Genomic DNA, 16,165 nt, shown 5'->3' with positions numbered 1-16,165 from the left:
ATCTATCAGTTATCTTATACTTGCTGACTAGTGTTATTAAAGAGGTCAACAATTTATCAATTACACAATAAAGTAATAACAAAACTGATTGTAAAGTTTTTTCAGTCTTAGAATGATGAACTTCAACACAAAATACTTTTATACTTTTATTCATTTATCACCATTTATCTTCAACAGTCAACATTTTCCCAATGTCAGCACAGATCACTTTGACTGCCTAAATTTACTTCATCACACGGAACAGGTACCCTGCATGTTATTTATTCAAGTACAATAAAATGCATACATAAAGTTCTTGTGTATTACACTCGTCCAGTATACTTATAGAAGTTTGAATAGTCACTATAAAGTCCTTTAAACACCTCCTTAACTCCCTGATTCAGTACTGTGTGGAGCTGAGCTAGAACATGCTTGTCACTGATATCTAAAAGTTTATATACTGCTGAAACCAGTGCTTTCTGAAAAAAGTTAATAAAATGAAAATATCTTCTTTACCGCATTAATTGGTATGTACTGGAAGATTATAAGAATCCATCAACAATATTTAAAAAAAAAATACTATGATAAACTTTAATTATTTCATACAAATATTTCTGTTTTATGTTGCAGGAAATTCAATATAGATCTATAAAACTTTTATTCTATTTATTTTATACATGAATCATATATTATTCTTATAATTAAGAAATTAATACATCATTTAAAATAAAATTTCAGATGAACCAGTAGATGAAAATGAAGTGCTGAATAAATATATATACTGTATCATTGTGAGAATTTTACCTTAACAGCTGGTAGTAGTGTATGTTGATGAACATGATCAACATAATCAGCTACAATATAAACTGCTACTTTGCTAAACTCATCTTTGTGTGTTGATATTAACGTAAATAATCTGAAATTTAGATTATAATTTATTATGTTAACATTAAATAAAAATATATGTCTAAATAATGATCACTTTACTACACTTTTTGTTATCCTCTATAAGCAATCATCACACAGAACAACCTTTCAGTTGGGTGCTCAATGCTCTTCAACTTCGTACTTTTCTTATTCCAGAGTTATGCATTTTTGGGCCTGTCCCAAGTCAAGAGCCTCTGGCCTTTGTTAATCTTGTATGATTTTTAATTTTAGTTTCTTGTGTATAATTCAAAGTTTAGTATGACATCCATTATCACTTAACTAGTAACATATTTGTTAAGGGGCCAGCTGAATGACTCCTCCGGATGCGGGAGTTTCTCACTGCATTGAAGAGGCATTGGTAGCCTTTGGCTGTTGTCTGCTCTATGGTCGGGTTGTTATCTCTTTGACACATTCCCCATTTCCTTTCTCAATTTTATTAAATAATGATCACTTTAAAAACACTGTAACTTAGTTTTTTGTACTCTATAAACAATCGTTACACTTGAATTCAGCCTGTAACAAATATATGGTGAAAATATGATTGTTACATACCTGTCTATCATATGTATACAGGCAATCAAATCTGTTGTTACATTTGGCTTTTGGGATAAAACATCCTGGTCACCTTCCTTGATTAACCAAAATAGCAAACGTGTGTAGGTTAAGGAAAATTGAGGCATTTATTGTAACTTTACATAAGAACAATAAACTGGATGTAGTATTTTAATGTTACCACATAGACTTATGGAAAAACTAATGTACATTTTCTATAAATTATACAAAAAGTACTTTTCTACTGATTTAAGTTGATTATCATCAGCAATAGGATGATTAGTGCACTAACAGTTGAGATGGATGATACAATATTCTACTTAATATAAATGCATATTCATACACTATGTATCCTCGCTCAAAAAAGATCGCCAAACTCTTACATAATATACATGAGTTTGAACAAGGTGAACCAACACCTGAAGTGGTTATCTTGCGGTTGGGTAATAGTGGGTGGATACCTTAAGGCTGTCTTTCACTATAAAAGTAAAATAAAACTTTTGGTCTTTGTTATCGTTTTAAAATATACATGAGTACAAACACAGATCCTGAATTTAAAATTTATATGGGAGTATACCTCTTGAACATTTTTCATATGTTTTCTGTCAGTTAATGGTTTTGTTCTTATTTTATTGGAGGGGATGCTAACCTCCTGCACCCTGTCTAAATTCACCCTATGATAATATGAATAAATAAGTTGCTGGAATTGTCTACTTGTATAAAGTGTAAGTTTATAATTTTATGGAAATATTTGCCTACAATTTATTCAGTTTATTTACTAATTATTATATAAAATAACAAGCTGCACAAAAACAAAACAATTCTTACATTACTATATTCATATTACTATCTAATTTGGATTGATAAAGTTGTTATCTCCCCTTCACTATATATATTTATATATAAGCTAAAATATTTTTTTTTTAAATAGTGAGAAATTCATTCTGTAAAACCCTGCCAGAAACAGTAAACTGTTGACTTGTTTTTATTTTTGATTTTAAACAAAAGATATCAGAGATAGGAAATATGTGTGCATTCCAAAGACAGGAAAGAATCATATTATCCATGTGACTGGACCAGATACCTCATCAGTTATATAAATTCTTGAGCAAGTGGATGTACCATTCAATGGTGCAAGACTATCATTAATTAGATTCATATAAAGGATATGTTTAGAACAGTTTAAGAACACTGGTATAATGTCAAACACTGTATTGACATGGTTCAGTAAAGCTTCGTTCAGTATTTCATACATAGATGGAAATGTTTCCATGGTAACAGGTACTAATAAAATACTTCCTAGGATGTTCAGTATCATCTGTTTGGTGAGTGGACACTGAAAAGACAGAAATTTTGTTACATCTTCTTTATACATTGCAATTTTTCATTCAAATTAAAAAGGGAAAAAATAAAGAAAAAAATATGGAACAACATGATGAAGTTACAGTTGACCATCTGATTCAAATAATCATTGTTTTTGACAAAATCCTTATTCTGTATATTTTACATTAAAAGACAACTCTAGGAATATATTGAAGGTATTCACACCAAGGTTATTTTCTAATTTAAGTGTTGGATACCTTGAGATAGTCAATGCTATAAAGTTCTTATATCTCTTGGAACTTATGTATCAGCTATAATAATAAAGCTGTTCAAAATTCAATCAATCAACAGACACATACACTGACTGGCTACTTGATGTTGAACTCCACAGTGCACCAGTGTATGTACTATTTGAATTATATGAATATAAAATGCATATACAAATTAAAAACTCACTCTTCAATGTCTAAATGCTAAAATAATTTGTAAGGGTTCCGCAGATCCCAGTGTCTTGCCTACTTTTGCTGTTAATCGCAGGCTCAACAAAAATGAGGTAAAAAATAATTAAATGTATTCCTCTTGATTTAAAGAAGCTTTTTTCCAAGTTTGGTAAAAATCCAGGATAGTTTATGAATCTAATAAGTGTTTTAAAAACTTTAAATGCAAACTTTGTTATGTTAACTGGAAGTAAAACTAAGTCTATTTATAAGTAAAATCCTGAAAAACAGGTACAAAATTTTAACAAAATTTCCTTCTAGATACTAGCTTTTTATCATAAACAAACTTCTGTCCAAGTTTGGTACAAATACAGAATAGTTTAAGAAAGATATTAAAATTTTTAAAATCTTTAACCACAGAGTGAATGTAATGTTTCCTTGCAGAAAGATTAAGTCCATTAAGTAAAATACGGAATAAATTGATTTTTTTACAAAATTTACTTCTGGATACTATCTTAAGATAATTTTTCAACAAAAGTCGAAGGCTCGACAAAAACACTTTATAATATGTATAATGACTTAGGACACTCTTGGATATCTAAATAATAGAAGACACTTTATAATTTTTATTCATTTCAAAGCTCTTTTTTTTAAAATATTAGATGAAGGATTATACTAAACAGGTCAACAAATAAACATTACATAAATTGATAATCGTGTATGAAGATTCACTCTAACATTAAATCAAATAAGAAAGAATGAACTAACCATAATCATAATCTGATGTTGTAAATCACATAAAAGTTTTCCCATACAGCTTCTTCCTTCTAAGACAGATAACTGTTGTGCAATGCTAGTTAAATATCCTGTCCCCTGTAAAACAAACAAAAAGGCATCAATATAGATGTTCAGCATCTGGACAACATTATTTTTGGTCTAATTTATTCAGGAAAGGCTTAAAAAGGTCTTTAAACTAAATGCATACAGAGTTTCAAATAAATGTAACTATGAATGTTCCAAAGAAGCTTAAAGAGCTACAACCCATACAAAAAAAATGGAGATGTAGTTAGGCCACAGCTGCCTCTACTTGTAAATATGCATGAGTTAACTCACACAACCAGATGCAGGTTTCACTTGGTAAAGACTGTTTAGTGATTATAGGGGTTAATTCAGTAAAAATCTCCCATTGACTTTAATGCTAATCTATGTCTTGAATTACATTTATAACTGAAATTAGAAGCTTACATAAATCATTCATTAAAGTAAAAATGTAGCTTTTTCTTTTTCAACAATAAAAACATAGAGTCATGCAGCATTTTTGGGCATTCATGTGGCCTTGTAAACTAACACAGTAGATTCACATTTAAATCCTTTACTGACCCCCATTACTTTTAAACCCTGTAGTAAAAATAATAAGTACAGTCTGACAGCATAAATCATAAGCTCAAACACATAAAAAAAAATGTATAAAAATTGTCATATTCCTGTCTTATCACAGGCATTTTCTGATATAGAAAATGGTAGATTAAACCTGGTTTTAAAAACAGCTAAACCTCTAGCTGGTATGACAGTTGCATTCAATCCTGTTATATTGACAATGTCAAAAATAGGGGTACAGCGGTCAACATAGTAATATAATATTAATTAATTAATCATTTAAAAAAAAAAATATGTATTAAAGAAGCACATTAGCAAAAGTTAAAGAAAGGGACATAACTCATGAACAGTGAAAGTGATGTTACCCACTTTCTTACATGATCTGTGTTTAATGGTAATGAGCACCATGTATAGGTTTTATTACATTTGGTTGAAGCAAAATAAAGTTAGAGAATTACAACAAACTATTCAGCAACTTTAGTTTATTAAAGGGAAAAACTCATGAACGATAACAGCGACACCACCCAATTTCAAACTAGATCTGTGTTTTATGTTAATAACTTTTTTGTAGAAATTTTATAACATTTGGTTGAGGCAAATTAAAGTTAAATTTTTGGAAAGTACATGATGATGTATGGGTCAGAGAAGGATGGACAAGGGCAACACACAACATACCGTTAGCTACGATGAGGGCATGAAATAACACTGTTATTGTATTCACTTGGCTACTGTTGTCGTAAACATTTTCAACAATTACAAAGCCACAGGACCAATTTAAACCAAGCTTAGATTTAATGATTCCCGAGGTATCTTTTATAAAGCTTTTGTTTTTTTGTTCCTGATAATCAACCAACATGGCTGTAATGTCCTATGAACAGGGCACCAAGAGTGCCTGTTATGTCCTTTTTGTGCATATGGAAATTTTTGTTTCTTTAAAAATTTAGAAAGATTTAGATCAGAAATTAAAACAAGCAGTGATCTGTCAATTTGATGTAACAAACTGAGTTCAGGGGCAGATTTAGGTGTGGCGGGCGTGCGCCCCCTCCCCCCCCCCAAAGATTTGCGAAGCATGGGTTGTCTTCAACTTATTTATTTGAACACATTTCATCATTTTTAATTGATATTTCTATACCACCCTAAAAGAAAGAACAACAATAATCAAGACAGATATTTTCAACCAAAATATTCATGTAACAAAAATTTAAAATATATTCCTCTGAACAAAAGATTTAAATCCTTTAAAAGGCCATGCTATTATCAGTACTTTTCCATTATATAGGTCAAGTTTAATCAATGTCATTTAAATATTTCTGACAACCTGAATCAAGTATAAACACGTCATAAATGACTTCCTGGTAAGAGGATATTTTAGGAAACTGCAATGAAAAATGGTTAAATGGTTCTAAATGCTGTACAAACAGATGATTTGAAAATTTTCTAAAAGGTAATTTACAATTTCCAACAACTTGACAGAGATTATGTCACCTTCTTTTTTTATCTTTATTCAACAACAAATTGCACTATCTGCTGTAAACAATAATGACACCTTCTATACCTGTATTTATTTTTATCTATCTTGATTATTTCATTTTTAAAGAGGCACTAGCTATGAGATAATAGAAAAAATCTAAAATATGAATTTGTTTTTGTTCAATCATTAATGAAAGTGAAAATGTGAAATAACAAGAATGTGTCCATAGTACACGAATGCCCCACTTGCACAATCATTTTCCATGTTCAGTGGACCATGAAATTGGGGTCAAAATTTTTATTTGGCATTTAAATTAGAAATATCATATCATGGGGAACATGTGTACTAAGTTTAAAATTGATTGGACTTCAACTTCATCAAAAACTACCTTGACCAAAAACTTTAACCTGAATCTTGACGAACGGACGGACGAACAGACAGACAAACGGACGTACAGACCAGAAAACATAATGCCCCTCTATTATCGTAGTTGGGGCATAAAAATTGGCTTTTAGCAGTAAGTACAGTTCAGTTTTGTGAAAATAAGCAATGAAACATCACTAATAAATTATTCACTTGCAAGTGAACATTTTGATTTCATTAAATCTATAGTTAAAACATATTTATTTAAAGGGGCACTAGCTACGAGATGTATATAAAATCTAATGTCTATTTTTATTTGCTCAATCAACAAAGAAATGCAAATAGTGAAATAATAATTAGCTTTTAGCAGCCAGTATGGTTCAATTTTGTCAAAATAAGCTAAAAAAAACATTGATTTTGAATTATTCACTTGCAAGTCAATTGTATGTGTTAAGTTATTTAAAGGAACAGAATGTCAATATTGAAAGTGAAACAAAGGTAAATCATTTAATTGACTGATTGGATCCACAAAATATATAGGTGAAAACAATGATAAATATTTATTTTTCATCTTTAATATGATATTAAATAGACCTATAAAAATCGAACAGCACTAGTTTGCTCGATCTATTTGTATCTTTATTTATGTTTACATCGCTTATATGGTCATCAGATGATTTTCGAGGTCAACTCGATAAATAATTAGATGGCGTATTGACTAAATTATACACGAAACGAAGCTTCATCTTTTTATTCCTGTGCCCTGTTAGTTGTTTATTTTATAATTTTATTAGTTTGGATAAATGTTTTACAATGTAATAAATAAAATATGAGAATTTGATTAAAATCGGTGAACATGAATTTGACAGCTAGTGCCCCTTTAAAGTGGATAGGATAAGTTATAACAACTTATATTGATCCCTCTCCACTTAGTGTGTATATCTGTATTCATGTGAACTTCAATTGAACCTCTTAAATTGAGAAGGGTTACCCATCAACTACACATGTTCAGCTAAGAAAAGGAAAGTATGTCAATATTGAAGTGAAACAAGGGTAAGCCATCATTTACGTCACCTATTTTTATTTATGCATATTGTAAATATTGTTTGTAATAAATATTCCATTTGAATAATCTGATGAGTCGTAAGATTCAGTGTTGAGGTGGTACCTAACACTACAGGGAGATAACTGTGTAAAATCTTCGGTGTTAATAAAGACTTTTAATTTGATTGACTGATTCAATCTACAAAAACTGATTCTGATACAGGTAGAAACAGTTATTTTGATATTGTTTTAACCTATAATATGAAAGCAACTAGACCTAGAAAGAAATCTAATTGCATGAGTTTGCTATTTATTTGAATCTTTATTTATGTTTATATGTACCGATTATCAGGTTATCTGCATGTTGATATCGTAAATTATCATATACTTAGACTAAATAACATATGGTTTTTACTGTATGATAATAGCATTAAATTAACGTAAATTCCATATTTTTCGAATTGGTGCTTAGCGGGCTGATATGAAAAGTTTATCACATGCTTCGATTGTTATCACATGCCTTTCCGTAACGTTATCACATGGCATTCCGGTAATACTCGGCAAATTCCGGAAAATACACCTCAATGCTACGTTTTTCAGTGAAAAACAATACGAAATAGTGTACAAAACAATTATTTAGATACTGAAAAGTATATTGTGTAAAATAATAACCAATTAAAATAAAAATAAAAAAACAAACAAACAAATTATTAAATTAATGCATTCTTTATAAGTTTTAAACATAATTTAGAAAGTTACTTTGAAAAGGTTGACTTTTCCAAACAGTGTTCACTATGTATATTGTTGGGTTTTTTTTGAGGGGTTTGTCGAGTCGTCCATATTTAAAATGTTTTCTCCTCTGTTGAGGCATATGGTAGAAAGATTTGATATCGAATGTACTGAATTTGGGTCCGACGTTCGTGAACTTTTCAATCTTTGAACTTCTATTTGGGAACCACGTAAAAGGATCAATATATGATTTGTTATTTTCCTCCATTGTTGAAGCATATGATAAAAAGATCATAACATGTAATTTTTCATATCGCATGTATTATCAGCCCTCGGTCAATATCAGCCCTCGAGCCATGCGGCTCTTGGGCTGATATTGAACCTAGGGCTGATAATACATGCGATATGAAAAATGCCATGTAATAATCTGATAATATCAGCTGCGAGACATAATATGAAGCTTTTTGTCGAGTGAGCGTAGCGAACGAGATCAAAAAGCCTTCATATTATGTCAAGCAGCTGATATTTTACAATATCAATATGCAGATAATCTGATAATCGATTTATCGGGCTATATTTGCGTGTTTCAGAAGTGTTTTCTTTGTTTCACCAGCACACAAAAGATGACTTGATAAGTTCGGGTCAAAGTTATTAACGTCGGTTCAAACATTATGACGTCGCTGATATGTCCGGGTCAAAGTTATTAAGGCCGGGTCAACGTATTTGACGTCACAAAGACATGATACGGAATAATATTAAGAGCTGAACAGAGTGATATAGACAGTGGGACGACCGATAATGGGTTATATAACTGTCAACAGTCTTCAGAAGGTCTCCTTGGTGGTTATTTAGATGGCGTCTAGACTAAAATACACACGAAATCTTGATACATTATTTGGAGTTTATATGCATCATAAATTATTAATTTTTAGAACTTTTTTTTATTTGAATATAAGTTTTACTATGTTATAAGTCGAAAATGAGAATTTGAGTCAAATCAGTGAGCACGAATTTGACAACAAGTGCCCCTTTAAGTTTGATTTATGTCTGTTATGTTTTCCTTTTATTGTAGCATACACCATTTTTTTGTTAATTTTGTCCAAATCTATAATTTCGTCCAATTATAGAAAAAATTTGTGACATCATGTCAAAATCATCAAAATAGAACAATAGACTATTTATGGTAAATGACAATTTGCTCAAATTAAAACAGATTTAACACATACTTTAATTTTCACACAGAATTGAAACAAAAATCAGATTTTGACCTTTGTTTGTAAAAGCTGAAACTAACAAATTCAAATAGGACAGGACAGGGGTAAAATTTTTGGGTTATTGAGATGAAGATATGGTTCATTTAACATGCAGAAATCCTATGACAAATTGGAGTTATTTCCCCTGAAATGTTTGATTCGAAGATTTATTTATTATAACTTCAAACTGAAACATGATAAAACAAAAGCCTTATTTTTTTGTCTCTTTTGTGGAATGTTAGGAAGTACTAAAACCTTGAGAAATGTCAATTGGAAGAGACTTCAAGCAAACCATAAGTAGGTTATTTTTTTCACTTATTTTAAAATATCATAATGGTATAACAATCTTAACTATCAAACACTTACTTATTCATGCTTATAAAAAAGAAGATGTGGTATGATTGCCAATGAGATAACTATCCACAAAAGACCAAAATGACACAACATTAACAACTATAGGTCACCATACAGCCTTCAACAATGAGCAAAGCCCATACCGCATAGTCAGCTATAAAAGGCCCCGATTAGTCCATATCGGTATAGTAAACCTATACCATACGGACCTAAGGCTGACTAACTAACTTTTTATATATTGTCAGGTCATGGCGTCCAAACTATCTATACAGTGTCAATCTTGTCAATTAGTCTAACTAAATTACATTTTATTTATATATGTGTAGGTCATGGCAAGCAGTAAGCCTATACCATGTGGACCTTGTCAAGAAGGAAAAGTAAAGACTAAAGCTGACATCTGGTGTTACAATTGTGATGAAGGATTATGTTCAACATGTTCTGATCATCATAAAAGAATAAAATCATCTCGTGATCATAAAACTATTGATATCAAAAGCTATAAACCCTCCATCCAAGCTATCAAAACAGAATGCGACAACCATGGTCAACAACTCAACTTGTACTGTCCTAGTCATTTAATGCCTTGCTGTGATGAATGTATTTCTACCAACCATTCAAATTGTATAGGAATAAAAAGTTTGGCAGGTGTTGTGGAGAAAACTAAGATACAAAAATCCAAAGAATCTGTGGAGAAAGATATCAACTCCATCTTACATCTCTTGGATAAAGTGGTAAATAATAAATCAACAAACATCAAAACTGGAGAACAACAATGTGAAGGCATAAAGAAATCATTCCACAAAATTAGGGAGAAAATAAATAAACATTTAGATCACCTTGAGAAAAAGTTATGTCAAGAAACAAACGACCTCTGGGATCAGGAAAAATCAACAGCAAGAGATTTCATTTCTGAATGTAAAGAGGAAAAGACAAAACTAAAAAAAATACAAGAACATTTACATAGAATAGAAACACATACTTCAAAACTTCATTCATTTCTAGGCATACACCAGCTTGAACAACAAGTACACCAATATCAACAATATGTGGAAAATCTGGAAAAAGATAACAGGACAAAAGCTTTTGACATCAAATTGAAGCAAAATCATGAAATAGAAACCATACTAAAGAAATTAAGATCATTAGAATCCCTAGGAGATGTAACAGTTGATAAAACAGAAACAGACTTAAATAGAGAAACCAGTGTGAGGAGGAAAGCACAAGTAGAATCAAGAGTACAATCCAACATAAACAACATGACAATGAATATAGAGACAAAGATAGAGATCCACATAAACAAGGATATTAGTGACATGATTTGTCTGATGGATGGAAGAGTTATAGTAGTGGAAGAGCTTGGTAAAGTTAACCTATTTACTTCTGATGGTAAACTACAGAAACAGTTACCTATACCTGGTGGAGCCTGGAGTGCTACACAGATCAATCAGAACACTATAGCCATAACTTATCCTCAGGAGACAGCCATTAAGATCTTTAATATGGAGAATGACACAGTTACCAAAGTTATCACATTAGACAAAGATTGCTGGGGATTATCATTCTACAATAATTCTCTGGCTGTAGGTTTGAGTAGTAATGAAATCCGTATTATAGACTTGGAAGGAAATACACAGAAGTCAATACAAGTTGAGAGAAAATCAGACCTGGAGTACATTGTTTATTGTAATGACAGAGTAATCTATAGTGATGATGATGGTGAAGCAGTATACTGTTATGATGAATCAGGTAAACAGATCTGGAGATATACACAGGACTTAACAGGACCATGGGGACTTTGTACAGATACATATGGTAACATTATTGTAGTAGACTGTGAATCTAATAGAATAATAGTTATATCAAGAGATGGACAGGATAGTAAAGTACTGATCAGTAAAGAGGATGAACTGGAGTATCCTTATTGTATTTGTTTTAAACATAATGAGTCTTTGGGATTTATTTGTAATTTCAAAGGCACATACTTGGCAAAATTCAATTTATCTTCTGGATGAAAAATATACAATAAGCATGATAAGGAGTGGATTTTACAGAATTATAACATTGAAGGAAAAAAAAACGAAAATACTGTTATTTGTAGGGATGCAGGCAATGAGAACTGCAGTACTCAAGTACTTGCTCAAAAGGCTGAGTACTAGAGTACAATTTTAGTACTCGAATACTCGTTTGCCTTTTAATCAATCTTCAGATATATCTTCTTACATTTGCCTTCACTTTAATTCCATTTGGAATATCTTTCGTAATACTACTAAAAATAATACTTATTCAAAACATAAATATGTTTTAATCTGAGAGTTCTATGTATTATAAGTTAGTCTTATGTTTATCTATAATTGCAAAACGTGTTTTAGCATTACCAGCATAGTCCGTTCCTGCCGAGAGGACTTTTCATATACAGGATTTGTTGTAACAAAACTTTGAAACAGTAATACACAAGCTGTAAACTTACTTTTGTTTGTTAATCAAGACTTCCTTGTAAACATGATTGGTATGAGATCTACATTGTATGTAAGGTAACTGCAGTTAGCTGATGTTTAACTGATGTTTAATTGAAACTAAAGAATTATTTTATAATTTATAATTAAATATAGAATAAGAAATTTGAAATCCAATATTTTGCTGACATATTATGAGATACAGAATGTAGTTATAGGTCGTTACATTTAAACATACTAACTCCACAGGAACAGATGATACAGATTGTCTATCAAGCCAGACTTTATGAACATATTGATGGTGTTATTGGTATGTTTCTGAATTGGTCAATGTTTTTTTTTAACTTTAAAAAATAAAGTCAAGATGACGGATTGGGAAATTCTCAGTATATTTGTTTCAAACATAATAATGAGTTATCAGGTTTTATTTGAGATAACTTTGGCATATATTTAGCTAAATTCAGTTTATTGTCATGATAAAATATACACTTAGGAATCCAATGATAAATAAACTCATCATAGATACCAGGACTAAATTTAGTACATGTATATACGCCAGACACATGTTTCGTCTACAAAAGACTCATCAGTGACGCTTGAATCTAAAAAAGTTAAAAAAAAAAAAAAAAAAAAGGCCAAATAAAGTACGAAGTTGAACAGCATTGAGGACCAAAATTCCTAAAAGTTTTGCCAAATACAGCTAAGGTAATCTATGCCTGAGGAAGAAAAGCCTTAGTATTTAAAATTTTTTTTTTTTTTTAAATATTACCTTACTTTTTATACATTACATGTACTACACATCTACTTTTGCATTAGTACTATTTCTGTACCACAAATCTATAGTACTGGAAATCTACTTTTAATATTCAATACTATTTTGTTACTTTAAAATTATTGTAATATTAAGGTACCTGTATTTTACAGTACAACTGTACTTAATTTGTACTTGAAATTTTAGTTCTGCAGATTTTTAGTAACAACGGTATATTTTCAGCATTTTGAAAGTCTGTCTATTTCAAATCACTTAAAGTTATGATTTTAAACATGAAATATTGTGATCACTGATAGTATTATTTCTGTACCAATTTCTTTTAGTACAAATCAAGTACTGTAAAATACAGGTACCTAAATATTACAATAATTTTAGAGAAAAGAAATAACACTAAACGTTAAAAATAAATTTCCAGTTCTACAGATTTTTAGTGAACTTTCCAGTGACAAGGGGAGTTAGTACTAAAATAACATGCCTTTATTAAATACCCCCGCATCAAAACAGTCATTACTATGAATTGGTGGAATTGAGATTAACCTGTTAACCCCACAGGTAAATTATAAAGTTGTTTCTCATATACAACTGTTGAATGTACTATGTTGCAAAATTAAATTAAAACAAATGACCGTCTGGAGTATGGCTAAAACAGACTTCAAATGTATGGTATTTGCATAATTTCTTGTGCTTGAAATTTTCAATAATTGGCTGTTTCCGACATGGTCACCAATCTATCATTTCGTAAAAGGACATTATCTATATAATGGAACATATATGCATCCCAGAGGCCAAACAACCAGACCAACCTGATCCTTTATTAAGCATGGGTACTACCAGGCAGGTGGAATTCAGGTGCCCATACTTCTATACTGCTGTCAACCATTGGTTTATAAGCAGAATGAAGGAGAAAACCTTCATCTAATAAAACAAAGCATAACCAGATGCTCCGCAGGGCGCAGCTTTATACGACCACAGAGTTCGAACCCTGAACAGTTGGGGCAAGTATGGACACAACATTCAAGCTTGATACAGCTCTGAATTTGGATTGTGACTAAATAGTTGACACAACATAGGTTTCTGACACAGAATAAATGTGGTCTAAGAACGTAAACTTAAAAACTTAAAAATTTTAAATTGGACATTTACCTATTATGGTCCAATATTCAAAATCTAGATACATGGTTATAAGATTCAGCATATCAAAGAACCCAAAGAATTCAATTTTTGATTAAATCTAATAAAGTTCAATTTTGAACCCTTAAAGCCCTGTGGACCAATTTGATAACCAGGCCCAAATATCAAAAATCTAAATACATGGTTAGATTCAACATACATGTATATCAAAGAACCCCATATATTCAATTTTTGATGAAATCAAACAAAGTTTAATTTTGGACCCTGATTTGGACCAACTTGAAAACTGGCTCCATAAGCAAAAATTTAAATACATGTTTAGATTCAGCATATCAAAGAACCCCAAGAATTCAATTTTTGATGAAATCAAATAAAGTTCAATTTTGAACCCTTTAGACCTGTGGACCAATTTGATAACAAAGCCCAAATATCAAAAATCTAAGTACATGTTTAGATTCAGCATATCAAAGAACCCCAAGAATTCAATTTTTGTGGAAATCAAACTAAGTTTAATTTTGGACCCCGATTTGGACCAACTTGAAAACTGGGCCCATAATCAAAAATCTTAGTACATGTTTAGATTCAGCATATCAAAGAACCCCAAGAATTAAATTTTAGTTAAAATCAAACTAAGTTTAATTTGGACCCTTTGGACCTTAATATAGACCAATTTGAGAACGGGACCAAAAATTAAGAATCTACATACACAGTTAGATTCGGCATATCAAAGAATCCCAATTATTCTATTTTTGATGAAATCAAAATAAGTTTAATTTTGGACCCTTTGGGCCCCTTATTCCAAAACTCCCAAAATCAATCCCAAGCTTCCTTTTATTGTCATAAACCTTGTGTTTAAATTTCATAGATTTCTATTTACTTATACTAAAGTTATGGTGCGAAAACCAAAAAAAATGCTTATTTGGGCCCCTTTTTGGCCCCTAATTCCTAGACTGTAGGGACCAAAACTCCCAAAATCAATCAATATCCTTGCTTTTGTGGTCATAAACCTTGTGTTTAAATTTCATAGATTTCTATTTACTTATACTTAAGTTATTGTGCGAAAACCAAGAAAAATGCTTATTTGGGCCCCTTTTTGGCCCCTAATTCCTAAACTGTAGGGACCAAAACTCCCAAAATCAATTCCAATCCTTGCTTTTGTGGTCATAAACCTTGTGTTGTGAATTTCATAGATTTCTATAAACTTAAACTAAAGTTATAGTGCGAAAAACCAATGGGTCTTCGGGCGACGACAATGCCAACGTTATACCAATATACGACCGCAAAATGTTTGCGGTAGTATAAAAATGTATAAAATACTCACATTATGAATAGACTGCATAAAACATGTGCTTTGTTCCTCTGACATACTACAGGATAACAGATGGTACCATATATACATGCATACTGTAACCTGGTCTGCCTCTGTTACTGTTATATCTATGTTCTGTAATGAATAAATCATAGTATAGGATAACAAGTCATATGACATATACAAACTGTTACCTGATGTGCCTCCGTAATATCAATGTTCTGTAATTAAACGGACATGTCAGCAAGGGCCTCTCTGGTACATTTTATGTGAGGCAAATGGACAGATGCATACAAAACAAATATTTACAGGTTGTTTATTTTCATAAATTTTGACACCAGCAATTAGTTGAAGGGTTTATGTGTTTTCTGATCCATGCACTATGATGGGTACTTCAGGGGTCACTTCCTTGTTGAACTAAAGGTAATTTTTTACATTTTTTTTTTATATGTCAATAACTTTTTTTTTTTTTAATTTAAAAAGTCGGCTATATATAATAAGAAAAGCTGATCTTTAGATTTGATTAATTGATTCTTGGCTGTTTTGTTAAAATCCTTTATAAGACATTTCTTTAAAAAAATTGTTTTGCCTTTTACCAGCAAAATCTATATTCACAGTTTTGAATTCGGATATCCTTGATAAATATATAAATTTTTCATAATGATTTGGAAACATGTATTATTGGTTGCTT

General features: G+C 30.9%; 2 protein-coding genes across 2 annotated transcripts in view; one reads left to right on the top strand and one right to left on the bottom strand.

Moving 5' to 3' along the window:
* The window catches only part of LOC139504587 (unhealthy ribosome biogenesis protein 2 homolog), a 48,912-nt gene continuing 32,747 nt past the window's right edge, over positions 1–16,165 (bottom strand). The window contains exons 25-30 of the mRNA XM_071294656.1: positions 15,487–15,609; positions 3,987–4,091; positions 2,629–2,794; positions 1,459–1,558; positions 784–895; positions 1–458 (exon numbers count right to left, since the gene is read on the bottom strand). Of these exons, the coding sequence (XP_071150757.1) occupies positions 303–458; positions 784–895; positions 1,459–1,558; positions 2,629–2,794; positions 3,987–4,091; positions 15,487–15,609 (762 nt within the window). The 3' untranslated portion in view covers positions 1–302. The remainder of the gene's footprint in view (positions 459–783; positions 896–1,458; positions 1,559–2,628; positions 2,795–3,986; positions 4,092–15,486; positions 15,610–16,165) is intronic.
* Positions 5,897–12,427, top strand: LOC139504615 (uncharacterized). The gene is made up of 2 exons (XM_071294667.1): positions 5,897–6,039; positions 10,136–12,427. The coding sequence occupies exon 2, from the start codon at positions 10,139–10,141 to the stop codon at positions 11,819–11,821; it is 1,683 nt and encodes a 560-aa protein (XP_071150768.1). The 5' UTR covers positions 5,897–6,039; positions 10,136–10,138; the 3' UTR covers positions 11,822–12,427.

Source organism: Mytilus edulis, chromosome 1 (genome assembly GCF_963676685.1).
Source record: "Mytilus edulis chromosome 1, xbMytEdul2.2, whole genome shotgun sequence".
Taxonomy (NCBI): domain Eukaryota; kingdom Metazoa; phylum Mollusca; class Bivalvia; order Mytilida; family Mytilidae; genus Mytilus; species Mytilus edulis.
The sequence above is the reverse complement of the archived record's forward strand: the minus strand, read 5'-3'. Positions and strand labels throughout refer to the sequence as shown.

Coding starts and splice junctions, on each gene's coding strand:
- LOC139504615 (XM_071294667.1), top strand. CDS start 10,139: ATGGCAAGCAGTAAGCCTATACCATGTGGACCTTGTCAAGAAGGAAAA.